The following is a 26,377-nucleotide window of genomic DNA, read 5'->3' as shown; positions in this document are numbered from 1 at the left end:
TAGAATCTTTAAAAAACAATAAACAATAAAAAAAAATGTTTGAGCCTTTGAAGACTATTTTGTAAAACAACCCAAGAGTCCTTCAGTGGTATTAACCAGTTTTTAATAAATGAGATCACTAAATGTCAATAGCTATATGTTTAAAATCAGTGGACAATTATTGTTCAAAGTATCAATGAATAGAATCTTAAAGGAAAAATTCTTAGGTTTTGAAGGTTTAGCAAATTGCAGTTATTATAACAAAGCTTGTAAACAAAAACAACGAAATTTATTTCTACAAAAGCTAGGAGGGATTAAACATAATAACGTGGGGAAAGTTGGTGCTCTAAGGTTTAATTCTGAAATTTTATAATTGTGTTTTGGAGTATCTCTTGTGGGAAGAGTCTCTTCTTGAAACTCTTGTTTTTAATTGGATAAGTTTGTATCATCTAAAATGAAATGAAATAAGAAGGATTACAATTTTGTAGCATCTATATTTGGCAAAATATTTAAAATAATAAGTTATTTGATGAGTTTTGTCTTAAAATATTTAGTGAAGAAACATACTTTGAAGGCGAACGAATAGACCTTGTGGAAATAATTTGGTTTAAGATATTTTCACATATTTACCTGTAGAGAGGATATTTTTCTCAATTAAAAAGTATAAATGCAGGGAAGAGGTAATTGAAGGTAGTGATGATTTCAAATTGACTAGGCATAAAAATTAACTTTGAAGGAGATTATGGGCAGTTTTATGAAAAATTAAAAATGACAAATTGAAAAAAATTTTTCTTCAAAAAAATGCCAATGATAAAAAATTAAGACCAATATGTGACTTAACAAAGTCAATTAAATTTTTAAATAGAAATAAAGAATAGAAAAAGAACCTGAAGAATGTTTTGTTTAACATATGTTTTAATATTCAGATAATTATAATGATAAGGTTTTTAAATTTTTTTGTTTTAATGTACGTAGGTATGTCATTTTTTGAACAAATTCTGTTCATTTTTTGATATGTATTTTTGACTTTTTAGTTTAAGCTAATTGTTTATAGAAAAGTTGCAAAGTTAGTATAAAGACATTGTGTGTACTCTACAGATTTACTAATTTTTAATATTTTGCCTCATTTTTCTATGTACATATTCTATATGTATGTATACATATTCTTATTTTGTATATACATATTCTTATTTTCAGACCATTTGAGAGTAGGTTGAGTGTACCATATCCCTTTAATACTTAATTATGTAGAAAGAATTTTAGTTGCTTTTTTTTTTTTAAAGATTTTATTTATTTATTTGACAGACAGAGATCACAAGTAGGCAGAGAGGCAGGCAGAGAGAGAGAAAGGGAAGCAGGCTCCCTGCTGAGCAGAGAGCCCAGTGTCGTGGGGCTCTATTCCAGGGCCTTGGGACCTGAGCCGAAGGCAGAGGCTTTAACCCACTGAGCCACCCAGTCACCCCGAGAATTTTAGTTTTGAAAATAGTGTTGGAATTGAGCTGTCTTATAGAGATAGGTTAACCATTGTAATGAAACAAAGCTGTTATTCAGTAAATAAACATTTCAAAAAATTGTATCATTTCGGTTATCTTAGTGTTCCCTTTTATCCTCAGAAGTGTCATAGGCTAGGCAGTCATTATTAGTATGGTCACTCTAACAATAAGGATACTCAGTAAATATTTGTTGAGTGATTGAGTCTGTGCCTTCTGTTTCCATTGTTATCTTTCAGCTCTGTGGTGGTGATGACCAGTGTGTTGTGAAATCGTATGATCTACATTCACTTCCTCTGTGCCAAATACATGCCTATCAGAATAATGTGTGTGTGTGTGTGAGGCTTAGATGTTGAGAAGAAATGTGGTTGTTAAAGAATATATTTTATTTTTTTATTTTATTTTTTAAAAGATTTTATTTATTTATTTGACAGAGAGAGAGAGACATCACAAGTAGGCAAAGAGGCAGGCAGAGGAAGAAGGAGAAGCAGGCTCCCTGCCAAGCAGAGAGCCAGATGCGGGGCTCGATCCTAGGACCCTGAGATCACAACCTGAGCTGAAAGCAGAGGCTTAACCCACTGAGCCACCCAGGTGCCCCTAAAGAATATATTTTAAACACCTAAAGATGTCAGAATACTTTTTGTAAGACTTGGTGTGCCCCAGGGCATATTTAGAATCATGGCATTTGGAGATGAGATTGACCTACACACACATCATCTGGTCCAGCCACTTATCTATGGAAGAGAAAACTGATGCTTACAATTAGGCCATTAAAAAAGTGGGACACCAGGGTGCCTGGATGGCTCAGTCAGTTAAGTGTCAGATTCTTGATCTCAGCTCAGGTCTTGATCTCAGGATCATGAGTTCAGAGCCTGTGTTGGGCTCCACACTGGGCATGGAGCCTACTTTAAGGAAAAAAGAAAAAAAAAAAAAGTGGGACATTACCTCATGATCCCTTGCCTAATGTTCCTAAAACCTCAGAGACTTTCTTAGCGAACAGTTTGGTAATGAGTTATCAGAACTACATTCTCTATTTTGTGACCATATAGTAAATGTGTTCATCAACAAAAACAAGGGGCAAAGCCTTTTGTTTTTTTTGTTTGTTTGTTTTTTAACCTTCAGGGGAGATGTGAGGGCTTAATTTTTTTTTTTTTTTTTTTTTTAAGTTTTGAAGCCAAGGAAATTGTGCTAGGTATGAAAAAATTTCAGATAATTTTGATATTCTTTTAAACAGTTCTTAAAATGTCATCTGTTTATTCTCCTTTTCCTTTTAGTATTCTGAGATAGCCAATAACTTCATTGAAGAATGTGAACAAGCTGAACGACTTGGAGCAGTGGATGAATCTCTGAGGTTTGATTTTTTTCTTTTTTTGCAGTAGTTTTTTTTTTTCCTTGTGAAATGGTAACTTTAAGAAAAGGGTAACAGTACCTGTTTTCTTTATTTGAAGTGAGGAAACACAGAAGGCTGTTCTTCAGTGGACCAAGCATGATGATTCCTCAGACAACTTCTGTGAAGCTGATGGTATAACAGTTTTCATAGTGTGCATTTTGTTTAAAATTGGGTTTAATTTTAAATTTGTTGTTTAAAATGGCTTTTAGAACTCAGTTTCTAAGGTTAGGCAGTTCGTCAAAAAGCTAAAGACAATTACAGTATGACCTAACAATTCAGCTCCTAAATATGTACCAAAAAAAAATGAAGACAGAGTAACACATACTTGTATGCCCGTATTTGTGGCAGCATTTTTCACAATGGCCAAAAGGTAGAAATGACCCAGATATCCATCAACAAATGAATAGAAAAGCAGAGTATAATAAATACATACAATGGAATATTATTTAGCCATAAACAAAGTTTTGGTATGTGCTGCAACATGGATAAACCTGGAAAATACTATGCTAAATGAAATAAGCCAGACACAAAAGAGCAACTATTGTGTGATTCCATTTACATAAAATATCTAGAATAGGTAAGGTGATAGAGACAGAGTAACCAGAGGTTAGGAGAAGGGAAGAATGGGGCGTTAATATTTAATGGTTAAAGTTCCTGTTTGAGGTCATAGAAAAGTTTGGAAACAGTGGTGACGATTGCCCAATGTTGTGAATATAATTAATGTCACTGGATTCTACTTGTAAACATGGTTAATATGGTAAGTTTTACATTACATACATTTTACTGCAGTTAAAGAAAAACAAACTGCCAGTTTCTGGAAAAAATTTACCTCCTGAGTTTGAGTATTACTGTTTTGTGTATCTCAGATATGTGTGTGTGTGTGTTACTTACCTATTATATATATATATGATTTTGTAATATATACAGGCATTTTTGCATAAATAGCTCAAATGTAGAGATTGAGATTGCAAAACCTTGCTTCTTTTGTACTGGCCTTGGGTTATTACATATTTTCCTTAATGATGGTGTGCGTTACTTTTGGAAAAGAGAAGAAAGAACCATGAGTTAAATCTGAGACAGTGGGACGCTGGGCCAGAGTTCTGGGACTGTTCAAATCCAGGAGCCCTAGGATGCATTAGAACCCTTTAATCAGATTTGTGGATTCTCCTATTCTTCTTTTTCCAAGTTGAATTGTTAGCCTTTTAGTTGGCTAAACAAATCAAATCCACCTGAGTTTTGGTATCCTTCATGGCTCTTTGAAGCAGATTAATGATCTTTAAAAAAAAATTAGCAAAAAGAATGATACAGATAATTTTAATTGCAAGTGAGAGACAGATCCTGCAATTCTCTAAAAAGAGGAAGACAGAGAGAAAGTACTTATTTTTAACTTTGTGGTTTCATTTTGGGAAAAAAAAGAGAAACATGTGTTTTCCTTAACGTAACAGGATTATGCCTTGGCAAATAATATTTATAATCCTCTATTCCTAATTCCAAAATCTGAAAACTCTGAAAAATGAATATTTCCCCCCTGAGTTTAGCACAGACTCATTTAGTGTGAATATTCACATGTTTCACTACAGGACTATTTTTGTGTTTGTTTAAAAGTTGCTGCCCCCCCAATCCCTCCTGGAATAATTATTCAGTATATGTTGCATACACTATAATACTTTTCTAAAATCCAAAAAGTTCTGAATTCCCAAAACATAGGCCCCAGCAATGTTGGATAGGGAGTTTTGGACTTACACCAAGTTTTAGACTAGCAAAGAAGGGGGATAAAATGCGCCAAGAGGTGCCTGGGTGGCTCAGTCCTTAAGTGTCTGCCTTTGACTGAGGTCATGATCCCAGGGTCCTAGGATCGAGCCTTGCATTCGGCTCCCTGCGTAGTAGGAAGCCTGATTCTCCCTCTCCCACTCCCCTTGCTTGTGTTCCCTCTCTCACTCTCTATCTCTGTGTCTGTTAAATAAATAAAATCTTTAAAAAAGAAATGCTCTCCCAGCCCTTTAACTTTACAGTCTCTTTTCCACAAGGATTCTTTGGCCTGAATATTACTATGAGATAAAATTAAACTCTTAACATGCAGCACATTTTTTTCAGACCTGCAGTGTTAGAGAAAGAACAGTAATACTTTAACTTCATTTACCAAAGTGTACTTTTGAGACTACCTGCTTAGATTTGTGTAGCAAGGACTGAGAATCTGTTCCATGAATCACTTGTCCATTCATATTTGTTTCTTCTGTTACAGTGAATATTTTAAAAAAGGATAGCTTTATAAGGAAGATATAATATATGTAAATGGTAGGTAGAAGACAGAAGATATTTTGTGAGTTTTAATTAGAAATTTGAGCTTTTGTCATCTGGCGAAATATGGCTATAGTAACAATTTTTTTTTTTTTAAGATTTCATTTATTTTTGACAGACAGAGATCACAAGTAGGCAGAGAGGCAGGCAGAGAGAGAGAGGAAAGCAGGCTCCCTGCCAAGCAGAGAGCCCTATGCGGGGCTTGATTCCAGGACCCTGGGATCATGACCTGAGCCAAAGGGAGAGGCTTAACCCACTGAGCCACCCAGGCACCCCTATAGTAACAATTTTTTAAAACTTTTTATTTATTTACTTAGAGCAAGTGAGAGAGAGCACGAATGGTGAGAAGGGGCAGAGGGAAAGGGAGAAGCAGACTCCTCACTGAGCAGGGAGCCTGATGTGAGGCTTCATCCCAGTCTGGAATCATGACCAGAGCCAAAGGCAGTTGCTTAACTAACTGAGCCAGCCAGGTGCCCCAGTAACAATTATTTTTTATTAAAAAGTTGAGGCAAGATGAAGTATTTATTATAAGTAAAATTATGAGTCAACTAATACTTATATCTAATTAGGCAGAATATTAAAAATTTAATTTTTTCTTGGTAATTTGTTTTCTGTCTTAAAGTACTAGATGCTGAGCATTATTTATATGTTTTAAAAGTGAGGGCTATTTTTTATGAATTTATTATAATTTGCTATACTGTGGCGATACTTGAGTTGAGTTGAACAGAAATATCTGTTCCTGAACCAGAGGATCCCATACAAATTTGTTCTACTATTTTTTTTTTTTTTTTTAAATAATCTGTATACCCAACTTGGGGCTTAAATTAACAACCTGAAGATCAAGAGTCACATGCTTTACTGACTGAACTAGCCAAGTGCCCCTGTTTTTAAGTTTTGTTTCTACTTTCTCTAGTTACTTTAATTGTCACTTCCGCATGGACTCTCAGTTATTTCTAGATGCTATCACTGTGCTACTTCTAGAAGCCAAATTTCCCCTAATTTATGTCTCTAGTGTATTGTCAATTGGGATAAAAATAACCATGCTTAGTTTTATTTTTGTTTTTGTCATTGTGTTTTTAATAAGAAGTAGGTACTTTTGAGAGCCTAATGGACTTTCTTAAAAGCACCTGTGTGCTCAGATTTTTGTCATCTGCTTTAGTTGCTTTGAGGCCATTTTTGCCTACTTCATTTTTTTAATAAAGATTTTATTTATTTATTTGACAGAGAGAGAGTGATCACAAGTGGGCAGAGAGGCAAGCAGAGAGAGAGCGGGGAAGCAGGCTCCCCGCCGAGTAGAGAGCCTGATGCGGGGCTGGATCCCAGAACCCTGGGATCATGACCTGAGCCAAAGGCAGAGGCTTAACCCACTGAGCCACCCAGGTGCCCCACGCACTTCATTTTTTGTTGGTTCATGTTGTTAAGCTTTACAAATGAGTAAGATATTACTGTATATTAAATAATTTCCCGAAGCTACTGGAAAACAAGGGGCCATTTTTTTGTTTCAAAGATAAAATACGTTGGTGCCTGGGTGGCTCAGTGGGTTAAGCCGCTGCCTTCGGCTCAGGTCATGATCTCAGGGTCCTGGGATCGAGTCCCACGTCGGGCTCTCTGCTCAGCAGGGAGCCTGCTTCCCTCTCTCTCTCTGCCTGCCTCTCCGTCTACTTGTGATCTCTCTCTGTCAAATAAATAAATAAAATCTTTAAAAAAAAAAAAAGATAAAATACGTTATACAAATTTATAGGACATATGAGTAACCAGCATCTCACCAATTTTTGTATGGTTTTCATTGGTATTTGTAATGGACTTTTCTAGAATACTTACCTTTTCATTTTATTAGACAGCCTTTGTTCTTAAGAGTTTTGTTGATTATAAAATGTAAGATATGTCATAATACCACTAGCTAATATGTATTGAACTCTTACCGTGGTTCCAAGCACTCTACACATATAAACTTACCTAAGTCTCATGGTAACGCTGAGTATTAGCTCCACTTTATAAATGATGGCACCAATGCATTGAGAACGTATGTAATTTGCCCCAGGTTCCACATGAAATAAGAAGTAGGACCTGGATTCTCACCCAGGCAGTCTGGCTCCAGAGCCCCATGTGTTGGTCTGTTTGACATAGAGGTTGCTTCTTATTTTCCCTTCTATAAATAATGCTGATGCAAGTATATTCCTGCTTATAACTTTTTTGCATGTTTAGGATTGTACCTTTGGGACAGCTTTGTGGTGGATCTTGATGGTGGTCTTGTAAGAAGGAAGTTTTTGGTAACGGTGTGTGGTAGTAATACATCTTCATCTACCCCGGTTGCTGATGAACTGCTTGCGGTTAAGGTGGAGGGAAAGGGAAATGCGTAGTATATTTTTCATCTGGACAGCTTATGAGAATCAAATCACCGTGTTTCTTTGATTCTAAAATTCACACATTCCTATTTACCATTTTTAAAAGCAGGATGCTTTTGCAACCAGTGAGTACATTTAATGTGGTTGTGCCTTCTTCTTCTCTCATCTTTCTTTCTTTTTTTTTTTTTTAAAGATTTTATTTATTTATTTGACAGATCACAAGTACGCAGAGAGACAGGCGGGGAGGGTGTGGGGGCGGAAGCAGGCTCTCTGTTGAGCAGAGAGCCCGAAGCGGGGCTGGATCCCAGGACTCTGGGATCATGACCTGAGCCGAAGGCAGAGGCTTTAACCCATTGAGCCACCCAGGCGGCCCTTCTCTCATCTTTCTTGTAAAAGGTTGTATTTAAAGTCTAGATGCACTTGTTAAATTTGTGGTGCCTTAGAATCAGTGGGATATAGTCTGTTATACAATTTTCTTAAGTAAGTGAAGAAAAAGGTTGAATGAAACATTTCATTTTACAGACATACAGTCTCCTGATGCTGAATATGTAGATTTGCTCCTTAATCCCGAGCGCTACACGGGTTACAAGGGACCAGATGCTTGGAAGATTTGGAATGTCATCTATGAAGAAAACTGTTTTAAGTATGTGTCATTTTCATTTAGAAAATCCTGACAGAGTGATTTTTATTTATATATCAACAAATCAATAAATCATAATGACTCTAAATTGCAAATCACATTGACTTTGTTAAAGGATGTATTTGGACATAGAAACATTCTTACTCATTAATCCAGTTCTCCTCTGGGAAAACATGTGGACATGAGTTTCAACAAATATTTTTTTCTTCTTCAAAAGACACAGACGTAGAAAAATAAATAAAAAATTCTTTAAAAAAATAAAGTAAAAGACATAGAAAAAAATAAAAGACAGTGACTAGTATAGGACTTTTATGGGAGTCTTGTAGACATTTTACAGATGTTCCTTCAGTGGATTATATAATCTCATTTTACAGATGAAATTACTGAGAGCCAGCCAGGTTTAATTCATTTCCCAGGATCCTAAACTTAGTAGTAGAGAATAAGTGACTCCTAAATCGTTTTTTGGTGCTCTGTATTCATCTTTTTGAGGCTCTGGTTATTTTACCTGCTTTCATGCTTAAGTTAGATTAATTTCAGAGAATAATTATAATAGGTAACACTTGAACACTCACGGTGTGCCAGACCTGTGCTAAGCATGGTATGTACATTTTCTCTTTTAGTCCCTGCAATAGCCCTTGTCACTGTTGTAGTCCTCACTGTTTACAGATGGAGAAACTAGAGACTTGGAAGGGTTAAATGATTTTTCCAGTGTCAAAAGTCTAGTAAGTGGAAGAACCCACTTTGTATTCTTTACTGCTACCATGGAAATAGTCAATTTGATCACTGTGTGACTGGGACATGCTTCAAATTTACATGCCTCTTGGAAACCTCTGGCCTCTAACCAATGTGCTTCTTGGTTTTTGGAAGGAATTTGTGTGTGCATTTGCATTATACTGTCTCAGAGATGGGGCGAGTTCTGGGAAAATGGAGTTCATAGATAAGGTAGTAATACATTTCACTTTGCGTTAAGTCAAATATAAGGGATAAGCAGTTATGCTTATACCAGAAAAATGTGTTTCTTTTTTTTTGACTTGAAGAACGTCTCCAGTTTTAAAGTGGATAATTTTCATTATTTACTCATTTCTGCCATGTGTTTTATTTAAATTCCCTGGTTTATTATTAAGAATGTTTGACTTAATTGGCTTACTTTTTTTTAAATTTAAGATTTTATTTACTTACTTGACACAGAGAGAGAGAGACAGCTAGAGAGAGAACACAAATGGGGAGTGGGAGAGAGGGAGAAACAGTCTCTCCGCTGAGCAGGAAGCCAGACACGGGGCTCAACCCCAGGACCCTGGGATCATGACCTGAGCCGAGAGCAGGCACTTAACAACTGAGCCACCCAGGCACCCCGTAATTGACTTACATTAAGGTTTTTGTTTTTTTTTTGCTTTTGCTTTGCTTTAGATTTTATGTTTAAGTAATCTCTAGACCCAACTTGGGGCTCTAACTTACAACCCCAAAATACAGAGTTGTATGCTCTACTGACTGAGCCTGCTAGGCGCCCCTAAAGGGTCTGTTTTTTTTTTTTTAATGTGAACTAAAATAGACTCAACAGAAGCATTTGTTGGATTTTACATTTGTATTATAGTTATTTCTTAACTAATTTATATCATGATTCCCAGTATAAATATTTCTAAAATATAAACAATATATGAGGCACAAAACTGAGTGTGATATAATATAGCTTACATGTTCTGTTCTTAAAGTGTCTCAAGTTGTGCAAGTTTGTAAAATTTAAATTGCAGACAAAGCAGTCCCTACACTTTAGTAGTGTTACTAACAAATACTTAATTTGAGATTTAAAGGCACTTCAGTGACATTAAAAAAAAATTTTTTTTTTTAACTTTAGTGACATTTTAACTCCTTTTTTCATATTAAAAAAATGCCTTTTACTGAAATCCTAACAGACTTGGCGGCCATAGGATCAGTTGACATACCTAAGATTTACGAAGTGGAAAATAATCTACCCAGAGTGTTTTTTCCCTTTTTATTTTCGTGCTTCGTTTGGGTATTTATATTTCTTATTTGTCTTTCAGTCAGGAGTGCACTTTGTGCCACATGCAAACACACATATGTGTACACGCATATATGTATATGTAACATATTTATTTATTTATTTATTTTTTAAAGATTTTATTTATTTATTTGACAGACAGAGATCACAAGTAGGCAGAGAGGCAGGCAGAGAGAGAGAGAGGAGGAAGCAGGCTCCCTGCGGAGCAGAGAGCCCGATGCGGGGCTCGATCCCAGGACCCTGGGATCATGACCTGAGCCAAAGGCAGAGGCTTTAACCCACTGAGCCACCCAGGTGCCCCATATGTAACATATTTAAAAACATTAGTGACTCTAGGAGAAGAGCTTGACTCGGTGTAGTCTTCCTTTGAGGAAGTGATTAAGAAATGGCTTTCTGGCTGCTACAATGGGAAAAGATCAGAAACTATTGCTAAGACAAATAACAACCACCCTCCCTTAAAGCAATTTGAGAACACTAAATGTTTTATAAGCTCAATAAAACAGTTTGATTTTGGATGTAGTCATTAAGCAATTATCTCTCTGAGATAATTTCACTTTTACCTAGATAATTATAACAAGATAGGTAACATAATTATATTTTACAGTTTAATTCTTTCGTTTCTAGGCCACAGACGATTAAAAGACCTTTAAATCCTTTGGCTTCTGGTCAAGGTGAGTTATTTATTTGCACTGTTATATTATTTATCAGCCAGTGAACTTTGGTTAGAAGGAAGAGGAAGGCCAGATAAGGGTTTTGGCAAGAGCATTTGAGGTCATATATTCCCGTTTCCATAGAAGTTATGCCTCACCCTTATAGACAAGTTGGTGTTTAAAATATTTATACCTCAGTAAGGAGTATTTGTGTAATGAAGTTCATGGTATTAGATTATCATAGGGTGGAGAGTAGGTTAAATTTTTATTCTTTTGTGCATTTTTACAAAATGTGTGTGTTTAGTTTTTACTATTTTTATTCATTTTCTAGTTAAATGAATATCCAAAAAAAAATGATTATACATATTGGGAGTCTGATTTCAAATTCACATGTCTTTATATTTCATTAAGATTTTTCATTTAAGGTCTTGCCCAAATGCTGCCTTTTCTATCTTCCCTGACTCTCCTAACTGGAATCTCCTCATAAAGTGATCTTACGTCATGTTTTGTGTCTCTTACCACCTTTCCACTGGCATTATTTTACTATTATGCATCTATTGATCTACCCTAGCACTCTGGGTATTTGGGGAGTATTTATTGGTTTCATCTCTTAATAGAGAGCCTGACACATAACAGATGGAGTTGTTTGTTAAGTGAATGATTGATGAAAACTGCTCTCCTCATTTAATGGTCTTGTCTGCAGTTAGGAAGATCACTGTTCCTTCAGCAAATGATTATCCTCCATTTACTGTGCGCTAGGCACTGTGCAGAGGCAGAAGGGGTGTGAAATTGCAACTCAGAAACCCTGCTCAGTCTGTAATAGGCAGAATGGTTTGTTGAATAAACCATTTCAGTGCTATGATTTCAGACTTTTTGCTTAGGAAATATATATCCCTGTTCTCATAATATGTGCTTACTGATGAAATCTTTGGTGTGCTTTTAGCAAATGTGTGAGTTTTTCATTTTTAAAATTTATTTGAAAAGCTGCTGATCTCATATAGTCAATAAACATAAATTTCCTCCTGGAAAGCAATGAAATTGCATCATTCCCTAAATGTTGGCAGCCTAGGCTTTCTTAGATTAGAAATGAAAGAACATCTTTAAAGAAGAGTTTGGGTTTATCTGAGTCACATATGGTAACCCTTTGGAAGCTATTGATTTAATATCAGATGAGTGCAAATTCCTAGGTAAGGGGTGATCCTCAGTATGAACTCACATTATGATCTGATTAATTAACTACCCTCACTTATCATGAAGATAAGTGGGAACAATTTAAATATTTATCATTAAGGAACTGGTTAAATGATTCACGGTATGTTCATGGAGTAAAATATACCACTAGAAATGTTGCTGAAAATTTGTATTCATTTAGGTCAGTAATGACCAATAGCACATTGAAGAAAAGAAACAGGCATCAAATCGTATGTATATTTTTGTAAAAACATACTTAATATAATATCTAAATGTCTATATGCGAAGAAAAAGGACATTTACCAAAGCATAAATGGTATTTATCTAGGGTAGAGGGAGTTCAGATGACATTTTTTATTTCGTCTGTGTCTTCTTTTTTTTTTAAACATGTATTTGCAGTTAGCATATGTATTTTAATAATCAAACAATGATGGCATTAAATAAGCATGGGCAAAATGAAGACAGTTTTTTTAAGAGTAAATGAGCAGCTGCTTACAAACTGCTGAATGGTGCATAATTTGAATCTTCACAAATAGTCTTTTGAAATATTCCTGAATTAGGTAAAATTTTACAGTGTCAGTCTAGAGGTTTCAAAGCAAGAATACAAATTTTTTTTTTAAGATTTTATTTATTTATTTATTTGACAGAGAGATCACAAGCAGGCAGAGAGGCAGGCAGAGAGAGAGGAGGAAGCAGGCTCCCTGCTGAGCAGAGAGCCCGATGCGGGGCTCGATCCCAGGACTCTGAGATCATGACCTGAGCCGAAGGCAGCGGCTTAACCCACTGAGCCACCCAGGCGCCCCAAGAATACAATTTTTTAGTAGAAACCATGTTACAGATTTAGAATAAATAAATGTGAAAAAAGGCTCTGCCAACCAAATAACTGTTAAGTCCTTAAGGTATTTGAGAGTACTCTCAGATGATAGATTAGATTTTTCTCTCCCTTCAGCCTGTATTAAATCTTGTATGAGCTGAAGCCACTCCTTACCCAGGCTCTTGGAGATGATGCCCTTGAAGCAAATCAGGCATAATTCCTATTTACCACTAGATAGGGTTGTGTCACGAGTGACTGCCTCACATTTTGCTTATGTGGGTGAACTGATGGACTAAAACTAACTGTTATTCAAAGTCTTATTTTTTTTTTTTTTTTTTTTTTTTTTTTTTAGATTTTCATTTATTTATTTGACAGACAGAGATTACAAGTAGAGAGAGGGAGGGGGAAGCAGGCTCACTGCTGAGCAGAGAGCCCGATGTGGGGCTCGATCCCAGGACCCTGAGATCATGACCTGAGCCGAAGGCAGAGGCTTTAACCCACTGAGCCACCCAGGCGCCCCCAAAGTCTTATTTTTTATGGAAGTATAGCATTTTAAAGTGACATCTGGAAGGACTTTATAATAATCAACATTTTGTTTTGTTTTTCAGGGAAAAGTGAAGGTAAGTATAATTTCTTTATCATATATATATGAATTTGCTGATACATTCAGATGTTTATTTGGGAGACTGTTCTTCCTACTTCTAAGAACTCCTTTTTATCTAAAATTTAGGAGATGAAAGCACAGGGAAAATGACTGCGCCTGGGATCAGGCCTTTACTTCTGGAGCAGATCTCTAGGATCTGCTGGGTCCTTATAGGAAGATTTAGGCATTGTCACAGTGTTGCTCCGTGGCTTCCAAGGCTTGTGTTCGCTCTTGGGAGTAGTTATTACCAACTCTGAGTTGTAATGCTAAAATTTTTAACGTATCTTAGGTTTACTTTGTCTTTGTGAGAGTCTTTTTGCTTTCTGAGTGAAATTGAAAGATTTTTTAAAAAGATTTTTCTTTATTTATTTGAGAGAGAGAGAGCGCGCGCGAGCACAAGCGGGGGAGGAGAGGCAGGAGGAGAGGCAGAAGGAGAGGAGAAGCAGCTCCCCGCTGAGCCCGACATGATCCCAGGACCCTGAGATCATGACCTGAGCTGAAGGCAGACGCTCCACTGACTGAGCCACCCGGGTGCCCTGAAGTGATTTTTCTTATTCTTAAGGCCATGTGTTTAACCATATGAAAAGACAAAGCAGTACTTAGCTTTAGTCCAGCCAGATGAAATTGCTAAAATGTGAAGTATCCCTTTCCTCTTTGGAGAGGAACATTAGTTTCTTCTGAACATTAGTTTACAAATTGCTTTTATGGGACGCCTGGGTGGCTCAGTGGGTTAAAGTCTCTGCCTTCGGCTCAGGTCATGATCCCAGGACCCTGGGATGGAGCCCACATCTCTGCTCAGCAGGGAGCCTGCTTCCTCCTCTCGCTCTGCCTGCCTCTGCCTGCTTGTGATCTCTGTCAAATAAATAAATAAAATCTTTAAAAAAACAAATTGCTTTTGTATTCTGTCTAAATAACAGAATACCAGTGTCTGATAATATTGAATTTCTTAAAATTATACTTTATGGGTGCCTGGGTGGCTCAGTGGGTTAAGCCGCTGCCTTCGGCTCAGGTCATGATCTCAGGGTCCTGGGATCAAGGCCCGCATCGGGCTCTCTGCTCAGCGGGGAGCCAGCTTCCCTCTCTCTCTCTCTGCCTGCCTCTCTGTCTACTTGTGATCTCTCTCTGTCAAATAAATAAATAAAATCTTTAAAAAAAAAATAAAATTATACTTTATGTTAATAGAAACAATAACAGCTTAATAAAATAAGATCAGAATTATACTAGTTGGAACAGAAATTCTTTAGTATAAGATTATTCTTCCAAAGATGCCTTATATTTTATTACTGTTAGTAATGATCCTATAATTTTCAGAGGTTCCCCCCCCCTTCCTTATAATTTTTAGTTTTGAGAGATTTTATTCTACCTTGGTTAGAATACCTTGGGTATTCCTAGCTATGTTAGAGGATATTGTTTCAGTTTTTCAATACTATTTAAAGATCTCATCCTGTCTCTTATTGTCAGAGAAAAGATTGTTAACTTGTGGAGTCTATCTTTAGAGAAATCATCTTGTTTATGAGTATATTTATAATTTTCCATTTTGGTCAAATTTGAAAGAGTTATCCCTGACAGCTATCCTATGAGGTGACTACACTCCTTTTCCCCCTGATTCATGGTCCCAAACTTGAAAAAAAACAAGAAAAAACTCTAAAGGTTGTTCTTTTTTGTTTTTCTTTTTTTAAAGATTATTTATTTGAGAGAGAGAGTTTGTGTGTGCCTGGGGAAGGGGAGAGGGATAGGGAGAAAGTGTCTTAAAGAGGAGACTCCCCACTGAGTGTGGAGCCTGACACTGTTCAGTCTCATGACTCTGAGATCAGACCTGCGATGAGACCAAGAGTCAAAGGCTTAACCAACCATTACCCAGGTGCCCCAACTTTGAAGGTTTTAATAAGGAGACAAATCACTTGGAATCCCACAACACCAAGAGAATTGATAATGGTAATGGCTAAGACTACATGCCAGTACTTTTCCAAGCAGTTTACAAGTATGATTTCATTTAATCCTTCCAACATTCTCAGGAGGTATTACTTTTGTTTCCATTTTGTAGACAAGGAAAATAAGTGCCAAAGAGGTTTAGCAACTCAGCTAAATCATGTATGACTTGTAAGTAGCACAGTTGGAATTGAAATTAGTCAGTTTGGCTCCAAGGTCTGTGTTCTCAGTCACTATCTCATACTGCTTCTCTGTTAACATTGTGATAATTTAAAAAAAAAAAAATCTTATTTATTTGTCAGAGAGAGTGTGTGTGCAGGCAGAGGGAGAAGCAGGAGCGATGTGGGACTCAATCCCAGGACTCTAGGATCGTGATCTGAGCCGAAGGCAGATGCTTAACCAACAGCCACTCAGACATCCCAACATTTTAATAATTACGATTATTTACATGCATGTATGTTTATACTAGATATATTTGTAGTCATGTATATTGTTATCCCCATGCCTGCTTGCTTCCTTAGCCTATGGCTTGTGTCAGGCTGCTCTAACAAAATACCATAGACTGGGTGGCTTAAATGAGTTTATTTTCTCACAGTTCTGGAGGCTCGGAAGTGTAAATCAAAGCACCAGCCAGCGGATTTGATTCTTCCTAAGGCCTCTCTTTCTGGCTTGCAGATAGCCAGCCTTTCACCTGTCCTCACTGGTGGAGAAGGAGCTCTGGTCCTTTCAGAGATCTGTGAAGACACTAATCCCATCATGGGGACCCTATCCCCCTGACCTCATCTAAACCTAATCACCTCCAAATACCATCCTCTGGGGGCTTAGATCTTCAACACATGAATTTTATCTGGAACAGTCTAGATTTCTAGAAATGGGTTTACTGGATCAAAGGTTATGGACCTTTTAGGCTCCTGACTGCATTTTGTCACTGAGAGAATGTGTGAATTTGTAACCTTTCCAATCAGTGTGCTGCTCATTTTACCTGACCCTTGTCAGCATTAAGTATTGTCATATTTTATTTTATTTATTTTATTTTATTTTATTTTATTTTATTTTATTTTATTTTAAGATTATTTATTTATTTATTTGACAGAGAGAGAGATCACAAGCAGGCAGAGAGGCAGGCAGAGAGAGAGGAGGAAGCAGGTTCTCTGCTGAGCAGAGAGCCTGATGCGGGGCTCGATCCCAGGACCCTGAGATCAGGACCTGAGCCGAAGGCAGCGGCTTAACCCGCTGAGCCACCCAGGCGCCCCAAGTATTGTCATATTTTAATCTTTACTGTTAAAAGTGCTATCTCTATGGTTGTAATTTGCATTTTTTATTTATTTTTTATTACTAGTGAGGGGGAGTAATTTTATATTCTTACTTTTCCTTTGTGAATTCTCTATTATTTGCCCACCTTAACTGAGCACTTGAGCATTTTTATTCAGTTTATGAGTTTTTTATGTAGAATATTATCCTTCTGGGGCATCTGGCTGGCTCAGTCGGTTAAGCAGTTGACTTTGGCTCAGGTTGTGATCTCAAGGTCTTGGGATTGAGCCACATGTCAGGCTCTCTGCTTGACAGGGAGCCTGCCTCTCCCTCTCCCTCTGCCTGCTACTTCCCCACTCCCCCTGCTTGTGCACGCTTTCTCTCTCTTTCTCGCTGTCAAATGAATAAATAAATAATAAATAATTTTTAAAATTTAGAAAAGCGTACAATGAGTTCTTAATTTTCATAGCATCACCTGTTTTCAAGGCTAAGTAGTTTTCCTTGCATTGATTTATTATTTAAATTGTGTGTTCTGACATCCTATGAAACATTTTATCTGGAAAATTACAAGATTTAGGGCCACCTAAGGCAATGCTGAAGCCTTCTAGAGACGGACCAAGAGAATGGTACTAAATTGAATCCACACCAAGAACTTCTCTCCTTCCTTTGGATAAATAGCAAATAAAATTTGGAACTTTCGTTCATTTTTAAATCACCATTTGGCACAAATTGCTGTTACATATTGAAAAACGTACACTTTGGCATTTTTACAACTTTGTGACTTCTTTTTCTTTTAATTTCAGAGAACACTTTTTACAGTTGGCTAGAAGGTAATTGGAAACTTTTAAACAAATTTAAATGTTAAACATTTTTTTCATCTTTAAAGACATATGAAATTAGTTTTAAAATGGTATGAGTTCCACATATAAGATTTCTGTTACCAAATTACTATTTTTAGGCCTCTGCGTAGAAAAAAGAGCATTCTACAGACTTATATCTGGCCTGCATGCAAGTATTAATGTGCATTTGAGTGCACGATATCTTCTACAAGGTATGTGACATTCACGTTTATTTATTTTACCATACTTATTTTCCGATATTCTTTTTTTTTTTTAAAGATTTTATTTATTTATTTGACAGACAAAGATCACAGTAGACAGAGAGGTAGGCAGAGAGAGAGGAAGGGAAGCAGGTTCCCTGCTGAGCAGAGAGCCGGATGCGGGGCTCGATCCCAGGACCCTGGGATCATGACCTGAGCCGAAGGCAGAGACTTTAACCCACTGAGCCACCGCGCCCCTATTTTCCGATATTCTTTTTTTTTTTTTTTTTTAATTTATTTATTTGAGAGACAGAGAGAGAGCATGAGAGGGGAAGTCAGAGGGAGAAGCAGACTCCCCATGGAGCTGGGAGCCCGATGTGGGACTCGATCCGAGGACTCCAGGATCATGACCTGAGCCGAAGGCAGCTGCTTAACCAACTGAGCCACCCAGGCGCCCCTATTTTCCGATATTCTTAAAATGTTTTGGTATTTACCTTAGCAAGACAAAATTGACATGATTGAATATTAGGCAGTAACAAATCATTCTTCAATGGTAGTAATCAGGAATGTAGGAACTATAGATATTTTAAAGACATATTCAGTATGATCTCACCTCTGTTTACCTTCTTTTTTTTTTTTTTAAGATTTTATTTATTTGACAGACAGAGATCACAAGTAGGCTGAGAGGCAGGCAGAGAGAGAGAGAGGAGGAAGCAGGCTTCCTGCTGAGCAGAGAGCCTGACGTGGGGCTCGATCCTGGGACCCTGGGATCATGATCTGAGCCAAAGGCAGAGGCTTTAACCCACTGAGCCATGCAGGCACCCCTGTTTACCTTTTTTAAGAAGCAGCTCAAAATTGTGCACATCGCTTTGGAAATATTCTTTTGTTTTGTTTGTGAGAGTTAAAAAATCTCCTAATGGCACGGTATGTTATTCAGTAGATACTTTAATTGTATTAAAACCGTTCTATTTGTGTGCCAACTTAAGGCCTGGAGTTTAACGGGTTAAAAAGCATTTTCTGCTGTTCTTTATGCTTTAAAAATGCTTTTGCAAAACAAGGCCATGGTTGAGTTTCATTAGTAACCTATTTCTTCTGGAATTTTAAAGGACTTCAGACTTATCAATAATGTCAGGCAGTCATTTTTAAATTGTGTATTTTGGTTTTATAAATATGTTTATATTCAGAAATTTGATTTCTGTGAGATCATACTTCTCAGTAAAACAGTGAATTTATTTTCCTTCTAAGTATGGGTTCTAGAAGATAAAATATTAATATAGAATCATAAAAATCTATATTATGAAAAGCAGCTTTCATTGTTCTGTATTTTCAAGTATATAATGAAACTAACTTCTCTAGATATAAATAACTCAATGTAAGTAAACTGAAACTTAATTTTAAAATTCAGATTTTAATATTTAATTCTTCTTTCTTCTCAGAAACTTGGTTGGAAAAGAAATGGGGACATAACGTTACAGAATTTCAGCAGCGATTTGATGGAATTTTGACTGAAGGAGAGGGTCCAAGAAGGCTTAAGAACTTGTATTTTCTCTACTTAATAGAATTAAGGGCTTTATCTAAAGTGGTACCGTTCTTTGAGCGCCCAGATTTTCAGCTCTTCACTGGAAATAAAGTCCACGATGCAGAAAACAAAATGCTACTTCTGGAAATACTTCATGAAGTCAAGTAAATTACATATTTTGATTTGTACAACTTATTAATAGAAGAGTGACAAGTGGTATCCAAGTTCAGGTCTTAAATATTCAGTTTAGAGAAAGGAAAAAAATTTTTTAAAGATTTTATTTATTTATATGAGAGAGAGAGAGAGAGCATGAGCAGGAGGAAGGGGCAGAGGGAGAGGGAGAAGCAGACTCCCGGCTGAACACAAAGCCCTACATGGGACTTGATCCCCTGACCGTGAAATCATGGCCTCGGTTGAAGTCAGATGCTTAACCAACTGAGCCACACAGGCATCCCAAGAAAGGAAAATTATTAAAAAAATAATTAAAAGCTAATTTTGCCTATAGGTCTTTTAGAATTGAGTTTTGTTTTTGTTTTGACTTAGGTACTAAGTGGCACAAATTTTTAGTTTTGAGAATCATTTTGTAGTATTTGATAACCTGCATTCTTTTCTTTTCTTTCTTTCTTTCTTTTTAAAAAATATTTTGTTTGTTTATTTATTTGAGAGAGAGAGAGCATGTGAGAGAGCAAGCAGGGGGAGGGGCAGAGGGAGAGGGAGAAGAAGGCTTTCTGCTGAATTAGGAGCCGATGCAGGACTCGATCCCAGAAACTTGAGATCATGACCTGAGCCAAAGGCAGATACTTAACTGACTGAGCCACCCAGGTGCCCACCTGCATTCTTTTCATATGTGGTTGAACATACTACTGTTTTATGTGGTTGTTTAAGACCTTGTTTGGGGGCAACAGGGTGTTGATTTTACTCGATTTTCTACTCTTTTTTATTATAATATTCATCACCAACCAGCAAAATGTTATCTTAGAGGTATTTTTAATATTTTACAATACCTGAAAATGAATCTTCTCTGTTTTAACCTGTAGGTCATTTCCTTTGCATTTTGATGAGAATTCCTTTTTTGTTGGGGATAAAAAAGAAGCAAACAAACTGAAGGTAATTATTTCACATTGTCTTTTTTTGGAATTTTTTTTTTTTAAAGATTTTATTTATTTATTTGACAGACAGAGATCACAAGTAGGCAGAAAGGCAGGCAGAGAGAGAGAGAGAGAGGAGGAAGCAGGCTCCCCATGGAGCAGAGAGCCCGATGTGGGGCTCGATCCCAGGACCCTGGGATCATGACCTGAGCCGAAGGCAGAGGCTTTAACCCACTGAGCCAGCCAGGCACCCCAATTATTTCATATTTTAACTTAAGTTTTAGATTCAAACTCGTATGTAGATATGAATATAAGCCCCATGTTTTTATAGTTAACAATAAATCTTATTCTGTATTAGGAAATGATAAGAAAAGCCAAAGTCATAATCATTCTTTTCCTGTAAAAAAGGAAGTCCTAAGGCAGGCCAACTTAAGATCTAGTTTGTGTTGTGTTCAAAGTAACAAAGTGTGTCACTGCACACCTTACAGATGGCTTTCATATCAATGGTCTCATCACAAATAGAAGTTATAAATTAAAGGAAAGGGATCCAGAGCCTGAATGGCAGTATTTGTCTTTTGCTGAGGAGAATTCTGAAAATGGCTTTGGATAGAGTAAAGCCATTTAGGGGGACAAGGGCCCAGGGTTTGTTACTCATCTTATTTTTCCGGAATGAAAGGTATTTAGGGAGGCCAGAAGAAGAGAAGGCATGATGCCCTACAAAATAGAGATATTAATCTCTTACCTAGAGGTATAAGCTCATACAAGACCATCTTGGTGTATATTGGCATCAAAATCCTACAAATATAAAATATTGCTAGGAAGACTTATTAAACACTCACTATGTGCAAAATATGATTCCTGTCATTAAAGGAAGGGACAGCTCCTAACCTCAGTGATTTCTACTCTGTTTGGAGACTCAAGTAAAATTGTATTACCATTCTCTGTTACAAAGCTAAGGTAAGTAAAGGCAGGTCGCTCTCAGGAGCACTGGGCTTGAACTGATTTCTTCAGAGTATGACAATATGCCTCTGTTTTGTATTCTTTGTTTCCTTCTGTAAGGAAAGAACCTGATTTTATGCAGTTTGCAAACAATACTTCTTGCACTGATTCTTTTGCTGTTAAATAATAGTTATTTTTGATCTCCCATCTACCTCCTACAGAAAGCATTCTTGCTAGAAATACATACTTCATGCTTATATAACCTGCCAGGCAGCTTCCAGGAACTTGGAAGTGAGGGGGAAGATACTGTAATAAGACTTTCTTTGTCTACTAGTTTCACTTTCTTCATTATTTTTAGTACACTTGCTGGTTTATTGGAAAGTGTTTTGGCATCAACTCTTTTTATATTGTGCCGATTAGAAATATTGCTCATGATGTTTTAATTTTATCAAAACTCAGAAACACTCAGATTTGATGTTCTATGGAGTTTAACAGATAATTTTTCTGAATTCTTTTATAATGAAGAAGTAAAACTTGTTAATATCAGAGATTTACTTTCCTAAGAAAAAGTAGTTTTATGGTGAACATCATGGATTTAAACAGTAACATGAGTTTTATTTATTTATTTATTTTAAAATATTTTTAAATTTTATTTTTATTTATTTTAAGTAATCACTGCACCCATGGTGGGGCTCAAACTCATTACCCTGAGATCAAGAGTCGCATGCTCTTCTGACTGAGCCAGCCAGGTGCCCCGAGTTTTATTTTCTTATAATTAGCATAGATTGTTATATTAGTTTCAGGTATATTATAAGTTCATTTAAAAATATCATCTTTTTTAAAAAAAGATTTTATTTATTTATTTGACAGACAGAGAACACAATTAGGCAGGGAGGCAGGCAGAGAGAGAGGAAGGGAAGCAGGCTCTGAGCAGAGAGCCCGATGTAGGGCTTGATCCCAAGACCCTGGGATCACGACCTGAGCCAAAGGCAGAGGCTTTAACCCACTGAGTCACCCAGGTGCCCCTAAAAATCTCATACTGTCTGCATTATACTCTATCCATGGATGGTTAGAAATTGAAGATGATATGGGGCGCCTGGGTGGCTCAGTGGGTTAAAGCCTCTGAGTGAAATCAAGAGTGATCTCTGTCAAATAAATAAATAAAATTAAAAAAAATAGAAGACGGTATGAAAGAATAGTCCAGTGTTCAAGATAGAGTAGGATCTCATTTGAAGGCTTCTGAAACATTTAAGAATTGGGTGAGAATTGTTTTCTGGTTAGTTGGTTTCACTGGACGTAAATTACAGCAGATAACCATAGCATGTCCGATTGTTCTACCCACTGATGGTACTTTTATGTGTTGACCTAAAAGCTGTATCCTAAACAAGGAGAATGTATAAGTGAGTTAGGTTCTGGTTATTTTAAGGATCTTAAATTTTTCTAATCTGAAATAACTTTGGGATATATTTAGATTGTTGGACATTGATATCTGGGGAGGTCACAGATGTTTTCTCCTGTTCTGATCTAGTAAACTTCCAGCTTATTAATTGGGTTCTGCATATTAAGTTAACTTATGCATTTGTACTTGGTTTTAATCTTGCAGTGTTATTTTGGCGATCATAAGCAGCCATGCTTACTCTTTCTGTGCGCCGGACAGAGATTTACTCAAGAGGTTCCGTGTTCAAGTGTTTGAATTAACAAAGATAACCACATACCGAATTTAGACAATGTCTACAAAAACAAGCATGGTCTTGTAGAACAGAAGCTTCCAACCTTTACAAGTATGAGAGTCTTTAAAGTCAAAAACTTTCAAAGCCTCTCCCCATGGTAGCAGTATTTTTAGTATCTATTGATTGTGAAAATGTAATTGCCAAAAGGCCACTATACATTTAGAAACCTTTTTAAAAAAGATTTTATTTATTAGAGAGAGAGAGAGAGAGAGTGCTCACAAGCTGGGGAAGCAGCAGGCAGAGAGATGGGGGAAGTAGGCCCCAGGGTGAACAGGGAGCCTGTTGTTGAGACTTGATCCCAGGACCCTGGGATCATGACCTCAGCTGAAGGCAGATGCTTACCTGACTGAGCCACCCAGGCACCCCTTAGTAACACTTTTTAAATAAAAGTTGTGTTTTATTGATCATAATATTTATATTCATTTGGAAATTTATAGTGCATACCTGTGACTTATTGATTCTGTCTGCATGCAATGCTTGTCTACATATGAATTGTTCAGGTCTGTATAATAACTATTAAGTCCTCCAGAGGTCAGCACCTCATAGGATGGGAACATTGACTTTAGAGTAATTTTACTATGCTGTTATTATTGTTAAAAGTGTGATTTTTTTTTTTTAAGGTCAAAACACAAATTTAAAGGAAGCCTTAAATTACCATAGTTTACTTACAGTAGTATCACTGGGTAAATGTTTTTTAAAGTTGGTTTAAAGTTCAAATTACTGGGGCGCTTGGATGGCTCAGTGGGTTAAGCCTCTGCCTTCAGCTCAGGTCATGGTCCCAGCACCCTAGGATCGAGCCCTGTATCAGGCTCTCTGCTCAGCAGGGAGCCTGCTTCCCCCCTTTCTCTCTGCCTGCCTCTCTGCGTACTTGTGATCTCTCTCTGTCAAATAAATAAATAAAAATTAAAAAATCTTTGAAAAAAAATTCAAATGACCTCCTACTGAACTCAGTCCAAAAGCACAGAAACACAAGATGTAGAATATTGTTAACATGTGGTAATAATTAATATTAATAATATGAGCATTGTATTAAATAAATACAATATTTGTATGAATAAAGATGCAAGATCTGGGATCCATTAAAAATCTTTTATATAATACAGCTGTTTCAGAGTCTCAAGCTGAATAAAGCATCTGGGGAAGAACTGTCCCCAAAATGAATTGAGGTCTACTTTGAATAGTGGGTACCAATCTTTGCTGATTTATTCCTATTTTTAGATCTTTGGTCCTGTTCTGTTCTGGTTGAGCCTGGTATGTGGTTTATTACTAAAAAAAGAGAGAGAGAGAGAAACACTACATGGTCCTCAAATTGTAGGCTGATTGATACAGTGGATTTTCTTTCTTTTTTTTTTTTTTTTTAAGATTTCATTCATTCACTTGACAGAGATCACAAGTAGGCAGAGAAGCAAGCAGAGAAGCAGGCAGAGAGAGATAGGAGGAAGCAGGCTCTCTGCCGAGCAGAGAGCCCGACGCGGGGCTCGATCCCAAGACCCTGGGATCATGACCTGAGCCGAAGGCAGAGGCTTTAACCCACTGAGCCACCCAGGTGCCCCAATACAGTGGATTTTCAATCAGAAATATATGTCATGGGGCACCTGGGTGATTCATTCAGATGTCGGACTTTTGACTGTTGGTTTTGGCTCAGGTCATGATCTCAGGGTCATGGGTTGGAGCCCTGCTTGGGGCTCCACTCTCAGCACAGTCTGCTTAAGTTCCCCCCCATTCTGTTCCTTCCCCCGCCCCTGCTAGTGTGCTCTCAAGTGAATGAATGTATGCTTAAAATACTGTAAATCTGGATTCCAATGCAAGTCAAGGACAGAGGGAGTCACTTGGTGGATCAGTTAATTTCCATTGGTGTAAAAGAAGGGTGTGTCCTTGTTGCCCCTTCTTTTTTTACTTATCCCTTAAGGACATATACTACTTTTGGATGAATTGGATTCATTTTGTCCAATTACAAACAACATAGTACCTTAGTGTACATAGATACATACATATGTATTAAAAGTATAAAAAAAAGGAACGATAAACACCAAATTCAGAATAATTATAGAGGGTAGGGTATAGGACTTTCGAGGGGTACATAGAGGGCTTCGTGGTACTTGTAATGGTTTCTTTCTCAAGATTGGTAAAATGTACATGGATGTTCACTATATTCTGTATATTTATGTATGATAACATTAATTATATTTTAAAATAAAAGATATAATAAAATAGTATTAATAATAGTAAAATATCTGATTGTTTTACCTAATTAATACTGGGATTAAAGCAGGACATAATAGGAGGCCATATTTTCAAATTCCTCCCTCCCTCTCTTGCACCCTCTCTCTCCTTCTCTCTTTTCTTTTTTTCCTTTTTTGGTAAATGATGCCACTCCACCCCTGTCCCCCTTCCTCTGATATTCACATGTAATTAATAATCACATAAAACAACAACAGCGGCAACAAAAACAATCAGAGAAAAACAGAACACTTCAGCTCAGATGGTGTGTATTTACAGATAGTTTAGTTTCTGAGTCAGGCAGGCCTGGTGTCTAAGTTTGCTGTTTACTCCATGTGGGAATTTGGGCAGCCTAAACTCTCCGAGCCTTTTGTTTTTAATTCATTAGGTATAGATTATAATAAATCTACTTTTGGATTTGCAGTGAAGTTGAAGTTGCATATGTAGATTCTGGCATGCAGGAGGTGCTCAGTGAACGTGGATTTTAATTCTTTTCGCTTTCTTTGGTGCACGCGGGGACCCCTGGCACAGTGCTAGGCACATAGAAGGCACTCAGAAAATACCTAGGGTTTGACTAGATGCTACATCTTAATAAAAATCTTGTTAAATTGTTTTTTAGGAGGACTTTCGACTGCATTTTAGAAATATTTCAAGAATCATGGATTGTGTTGGTTGTTTTAAATGTCGACTATGGGGAAAGCTTCAGGTAAGCAAATCTGGTTCAGTCTTATTTTTCATTTATTCTCTGTGCAAAGAAGTTTCTGACTTTTCTTTCTTTACTATTTCTCTTACAGATTCAGGGTTTGGGTACTGCTCTGAAGATTTTGTTTTCTGAGAAGCTGATAGCAAATATGCCAGAAAGTGGGCCCAGCTATGAATTCCATCTAACCCGACAAGAAATAGTATCATTATTTAATGCATTTGGAAGGTGAGTTTGAAAGTAGTGAAATTGTTTCTGTTAGCCAAGTAAGTCTAAAACTGGATAAGTACTATCCTTTTTAGTGAAATTATTTCACTACCGAATTCTGTAATCTTATGAAATACCTTAAGTATATACACACACACAATCATCAGGTGATATTCTTTCCTTTCCTCTCTTGATTTTTATAATTATGATTAATTACTGATTGGACCTCAATATTCATCTTACTGAATTTGTACATTTTTTTGTAATTATTAAAAAGTAGTTTTTGTGCTGTCCAAAT

The 26,377-nt window shown here is 36.8% G+C and overlaps 1 protein-coding gene across 1 annotated transcript in view; it reads left to right on the top strand.

The window, feature by feature from the left end:
* The window catches only part of ERO1A (endoplasmic reticulum oxidoreductase 1 alpha), a 49,273-nt gene that overhangs the window by 18,255 nt on the left and 4,641 nt on the right, over positions 1-26,377 (top strand). The window contains exons 5-15 of the mRNA XM_047735985.1: positions 2,744-2,820; positions 2,918-2,991; positions 8,025-8,145; positions 10,784-10,830; positions 13,423-13,434; positions 17,441-17,467; positions 17,596-17,688; positions 19,113-19,359; positions 20,233-20,302; positions 25,792-25,878; positions 25,967-26,100. Of these exons, the coding sequence (XP_047591941.1) occupies positions 2,744-2,820; positions 2,918-2,991; positions 8,025-8,145; positions 10,784-10,830; positions 13,423-13,434; positions 17,441-17,467; positions 17,596-17,688; positions 19,113-19,359; positions 20,233-20,302; positions 25,792-25,878; positions 25,967-26,100 (989 nt within the window). The remainder of the gene's footprint in view (positions 1-2,743; positions 2,821-2,917; positions 2,992-8,024; positions 8,146-10,783; positions 10,831-13,422; positions 13,435-17,440; positions 17,468-17,595; positions 17,689-19,112; positions 19,360-20,232; positions 20,303-25,791; positions 25,879-25,966; positions 26,101-26,377) is intronic.

Source organism: Lutra lutra, chromosome 7 (genome assembly GCF_902655055.1).
Source record: "Lutra lutra chromosome 7, mLutLut1.2, whole genome shotgun sequence".
NCBI lineage: Eukaryota > Metazoa > Chordata > Mammalia > Carnivora > Mustelidae > Lutra > Lutra lutra.
Note: the sequence above shows the minus strand (reverse complement) of the source record. Positions and strands in the feature narration are given on the sequence as shown.